This window comes from Zingiber officinale, chromosome 4B, assembly GCF_018446385.1.
Source record: "Zingiber officinale cultivar Zhangliang chromosome 4B, Zo_v1.1, whole genome shotgun sequence".
Taxonomy (NCBI): domain Eukaryota; kingdom Viridiplantae; phylum Streptophyta; class Magnoliopsida; order Zingiberales; family Zingiberaceae; genus Zingiber; species Zingiber officinale.
In genome coordinates, this window is record NC_055993.1 from 137,541,306 (window position 1) to 137,547,305 (window position 6,000).

General features: G+C 35.3%; 1 protein-coding gene across 2 annotated transcripts in view; it reads right to left on the reverse strand.

Moving 5' to 3' along the window:
- Positions 1-5,365, reverse strand: part of LOC121976979 (aminopeptidase P2-like) — a 40,612-nt gene extending 35,247 nt beyond the window's left edge. For both annotated transcript variants that reach the window (XR_006110719.1, XM_042529432.1), the window contains exons 1-4: positions 4,931-5,365; positions 3,580-3,705; positions 3,346-3,465; positions 1,522-1,797 (exon numbers count right to left, since the gene is read on the reverse strand). Coding sequence is in view for 1 of the 2 variants with exons in the window: in XM_042529432.1 (XP_042385366.1) it covers positions 1,522-1,797; positions 3,346-3,465; positions 3,580-3,705; positions 4,931-5,296 (888 nt within the window). In the remaining variant the exon portion in view is untranslated. The remainder of the gene's footprint in view (positions 1-1,521; positions 1,798-3,345; positions 3,466-3,579; positions 3,706-4,930) is intronic.
- Between the last annotated feature and the right edge of the window lie 635 nt (positions 5,366-6,000).

Below are 6,000 nucleotides of genomic sequence, written 5' to 3' on the forward strand. Positions count from 1 at the left end.
GATAGACGAGAAGAACGTGCGCGACGTTTGAAAAACGAGAAGCCGGGAGGAAGCCTGCTCGAGGAGAAGGTCGAAGTTGGGTTCGGGTGAGCTCAACTTCGGACGACCAGAGTATCACCCGCACGAAGAAAAGTCAACTCCGAAGTTGATTTTAAAGTCTGACAGTAGCTGCTGGAGGCGCCTTCAAGAGGATAGAAGGCGCCTTCAATACCTGGTCATAGAAGGCACCTTCAACGATATAGAAGGCGCTCTTGAGCTCATGGAAGGCGCCCTCAAGACTTTTGGAGGCGCCTTCAAGAGCCATTAGCTGAAGATAAAATTTTATCTTCGGCGGATAAAACTTATCTTGTTGAAGGCGCCTTGGAGGTGCCTCTGAGCTATGGATAGGTTTTTTCAAGGTCTCTAAACTAGGAATTTAACACCAACTGAACTACAAGTCTTGTAATCACTTCCTAATCTTTCTTGTGAGCTGTCAACGTTTGTAAGAGGCTACTCCGCCTTCAACAAAGGAGTTTTTCTAGTGGAGCATTTTCAAAGCCTTGGATTAACAACCACCTAGGTTGTAACCAAGTAATTTCTCACCTCTTCTTTATTTTAGTTGTTCAGTTTATTTTTATTTAAATCAATTATGCTTACTAATAAAAGTCCCAAAGAATGAGAAAGAGGTTGTTTTATTTCTACAGGCAATTCACCCCCCTCTTGTCAGCCGCACCAAGACCAACACATAGCACAATGCATAAAACTTTAGTTTAAAGAAAATTATAACATCATATAAACATAAGAGAAAAAATGACGCAATTGACTAACTTTAACCATAGTTTTGAACTACCATGGAATATTATGTTTTTGTTTGTAACCCAACAAGATGCTAAAACTTTTAATGGACCACCGTATAAAATGGCTATTTAGATTGATTCAACTCAATGCTTAGAATCTCGTTCCATAAGGTTTTGGTTAATGGCCAGAACAAGATGATGGTTTAAGTACCAATTGACATACATGTGTCAATACGAGGTGGCGCCAACTAGGACCAAGCAACAGGAAGGAAAGAAGTTGAGGAGATAGATGAAGAAGGTAATGCAAATTAGGAATTTGAGTTCAAAAAGCTTTCAGATTTATAAGACATTTTTTTGGTAAGTTCTTCTCTTTACAAGAATTATAATTAAAGAAAATCTCAAATTTGGCAATTATCTTATCTAGGATTGCAGGGAAGTTTTGGTAGAAGTTCAATTTAATTTAATTTTGTTTCTTAGTTTCTAACTTGACTTATTTCCTAATTTAATTGACAATTGAGGTATCAAAGCCTGGCATGTATATTTAACTGTAATCAGATATCAGCATGCCTTTATGCTAGCATTCATGCCTTATTCCAATTATTCAGAGAATTGAAATTAACACTATCTATCTTCTACAGCATGCCTGAACACTCTAACAAAAGCCATGGTATATATCTCGATTTTGGTTTAATGCGTCCAATGCAAGTAACTCCTTAAATAATTTTCAGTAGGTGAGAGAAATTACCATGTTCAAAAGCCAAGCAACTTCGTCAAGCATAGATATAGTGATAGCTGTACAGCCAGATTCCATTAGTTCAGATCTTAAGAACGAAAGCTTTGACAAGGCATCAACCCCAGCATATTCAACATCATGAACTCTAGTTGGATTACTTGGAGGCTTTGGCCTTGATTCTCCCCAGATCTCATCAACGAGGTTGATATCATAGAGAAAAACTACCTGATGATCCTTCTTGGCTATTTCCTCTTTCAATTCTTTTGCTGCAGTAGACGAAAAAAGAAACTGCTCCCTTCAAAAAGTGAAAGACATTAAACTTTATACACCACGAGGCCAAAAGAATAATAGATACTACTACAATGACCAAAAGTACAAATTATTTGACAAAAAACAAAATTAATGATTTCATAAATTAATAAAAAAAAACACAGTAATACACTATAACACCTTGCAATAAATGAGTGTGATAATCAAGAAACATAATACAAAAAAGATAAGTGGCTAGAGCAAAGATTCATACATGCAATTATACTATGATAATGATAGATGTTGCATATGGACCGGTGAATCAATCTGAATCTAATGGTCAAAATGAAATATTAGGTCAGGTTTATAAGAGTAAGACTGCCATAGATGCACATAGGCATTTATCAGAAAGAATTTCTCCGGAATTTTCTGAAATACAAAGTCAGTTATGTTAACAAAATCAAAATAAATAGTATAAATATTTTTGGATATTCAATTAATTGATAGTTGTATATTATATTTTAGTAAAGTCTAGAGTTCTAATTTTTTCCATTCCTTGACCTCATATAGAATCTTACTAGGAACAACAGGCTTTGAAAAGTAGGGAAAAGTGTAAAAGCCCACTTTAGTCTCCACTAGATAATGGGTAAAATAAAGTAAACTTTAGTCTCTTTCTACCTATACTGTATTAGGTTAAGGATGTTTATTGCATATTTGCATAATTGCAAACAGCTCCTCAACATTTCCATCTGATTCTAGCTCAAAAAATATCATAGAATTAAACATGTTAAAACTATTTCATATTTAAGATGTCAAAAACTTTATTTATCAACTAGCTATTCAAACTAACAAATGATGTAATAATCACTATAGAATACATCTTTTCTCTTACATAGTAATTTATATATTATGTTCTCTCATTCTTCTATGGAAGATTGACTTAGAGGTAAGGTGCATGGAAGCTTGACTATCATAGTGTTTAATTGGCTTTTGTTATCAATTGCTTGAGACCAATATATGGAGGCCAAGTCTCTATATCCTTATTCAACAATTGATTTAGCCGTTACATTCTTCTTTTCAAATTTTCTAAGATAGGTTTTCCCTCAAAAAAACACAACAATCTAATGCATGTCATCAATCAGTAAGAGAAACAACCCATTTGCATCATTATATCCCTAACCTAAAAGTGGCCTTGTTCATCATAAAGAAGGTTCTTGCTTGTGGTGTACCCCACCTAAAGAGGAAAGGTTAAAAATAAAATGCAGCTCGAAACTCCTACCACCATATTGGATCTATTGTAAGCAGTCTTGCCCTAGTACCCTGGTTATGTCTTTTTATTGGTCGAATACCTAAGTACCCTAGTTACACAGCATGAGAAACAACTAATAAATAAGCCTACAATAAAGGATTTATGTCTTTCTATAGCTTCAAATACCCTGGTACCTTGGTTATATCATGTAACCCATAGAGCTTTCATATATTTAAAAATAAATCTTGTGTAGTTATTGATAAGGTAAAAATGATCAGTTAACATTCAAATTCTCTAAATTGTAAATTAGCCTTGTAGAGGTTGAAAAGAGAACTCACAGGGTCAATGCCAATCTTGCATCCAGGAGCCAAGACATCATTAAGCCATTCGCTAGTGGTGGGAACACCATGATTGCCACTTCTCATAAGGACCCAACTGTGATTCAGTTGCTGCTCAGCCTATTTGTCGATAAAACAGATTATGAAATTTGCACGTATTTGTCTAAGTGTGAACACCCACTATTTTAACTAGGAGCAGATAATACATGCATTGTGGCATGAAGAATAACCTACCTGAAGAAAATAGCGTCCATCAGTCCAAAGAGCAGCCTTCTCTTTTGTTACCACGGCAGTACCAGCACTACCAGTAAAGCCAGTTATGAAGGCCCGTCGTTCAAAACATTCAGCGATAAACTCGCTCTGCCAATTCCAAAACAAATAGATACTGTAAGGGGGTTTTATTGAAATTGGTTAGCAACTTCAGATGATATGACATCATTAGTGGAATACACTGGTGTTATCTTTCTTGACTGATTGTTTCCAGTAATTCTAGATACGGTGAATATGAAAATGAACCTTGGATATGCTCTATGGAGACTCTGAGTTAATCAATGCTCTTCACATTGAAACTAATTCCAAGGGAACTATGCCAATTTTTAAATATCAACACAACATATAAAGTATGGAAGTGGTACACAATCGAAGAAGTAGAATCCGTTACTGTATGTAAGCAAACAAACTAATGAATGGTTAACAAAGAGATATGAATTCATATCTTCCGGAACAAGATAATTAAATTAGTATGTACCAACCAATGTGGAACTGTCTGATTAGAATGTTGGTGTTCGGAACATAATCTTTAAGAAAGTTCATTAAACAAAGGACTGGATGTGTGCACAACAAAATTTTAGGCTTAGTTTGAAATATTCATGTTTCATTTAATTGCATAGCAAGAAATAATCACTTCTTTGCAAATGCTTTGACTAAAATACTCTCTCCAAAAATGTAGAGTACTAAGTTATGCACCTAAAGTAAACTAATTCATACTGGTACAAGACTAAGCAAATCATGTGTAACACTGACCTTGTTTGTTTCTCACACACAAAAAAGGAAAAGAGAAAAAAAAGACAAGGAAAAGAAGAGAGATGGTGAAACTATGAAATAGACAAAACGAGAAGAATGGAGAGCTAATGGATGCAAGGTATGAGTGGAGACAAACTTTCCAGAAATCATGCTACTCTTTGTTTTCTTAACATGAAGATTACCAAAAATAATTCATCAAAGTGCTGCTTTCGCTAAGCCTTGAAATTTCATGTTACGATGAGGCTTGAAATTTCATACATACTACTCCTATGTTAACAATTGGCATGAGATCCTCAATTCTCCTTTCGAATGAGTAGATAACCAACATACATTGTCCTGAACCTATTACAGATATTTCATATTGATTGACCTTAATTCTTCCATTGTTTATTTCTTATTATTGAAGCTACAATCAATGAATTCAGTATTATTCCACGTATATTAAAATCTCTAGTTTTTGAAGTTTTTCTCCACAACTCGAGGTTCGAACTGAATCTAATTACACTACCATATGGTAAAACAAACTCAAACCCGAATCCTGCTTGCCTTGGCGAACACTTACCTGATGAGCATCCTGAGAGGGGATGATGTAAGCATCTATACCAACATCTGGTCTCGTGAACAACTCCCGGAGAGCCCGAAGCTTCTCATCTCCAACGCCGCTGCTGCCACCGATGGGCTTTTTTCGCAGCTCGGAGGGAGGACGGGAAACGACCCTATCGCCGGAGCTCGAAGAGGAGACAGAGAAGCGGCGGCGCCAAGATCTGAGTGGAGGCGGCGGGACAGTCCCGAAGGGCCGATAGAGCCGGAAGCCGCGGGCGTGGAAGCAAAAGGAGTAGAGAGGTGAGGAGAACAGGGCCGTGGCTTGCATGGCGGCGGAACGGACGGGGCGCAGGACGCCGAAGGTCTTGGATTGAAGGACGATCATCAGGTCAGTCAACCGGATAAAAGCACCGGAGAATTTCCACCGTTAAGGGGGCAGCCAGCTGGGTCGGTCGATTGGATCGGATATCCACAATTTTAGCTACATCCCGAAATTTATATTAATTTAAATATTCACCATCTAAACTCAGCAATAATTATGTAATTTAGTAATAAGTTTTGGATTTAAATACACATACAAATTTATTCTGTAAATTTTCATTTATCGTGAAGAAAAATAATTATATATTTATAAATACTATAATATAACTTGTTTAAAATGTAAATAGACATATAACTCAAAAAAAATATTATTACTATTTCCTCTTACTATATTATATATATATATATATATATATATATATATATATATATATATATATATATATATATATATATATATATATATTCACATTGTAACTATGAATTTATATATATATATATATATATATATATATATATATATATATATATATATATATATATATATATATATATATATATATCAGTAGTGTATCTGTTATAACTATTATAATTATTATAATACAGGTTTATCTTGTTCATACATAAGGGTAGAGTCACATTAACATCTACCCAAGCTTCCGATGATGTTAGGAAGGATATAAGCTCGGATTTATAGCGAGAGAAAGGAAAAACATAAGTGCTCCTGTCTTAGAGTTTGCGGGATGAAGCGCTGGGTAACGATGAGCG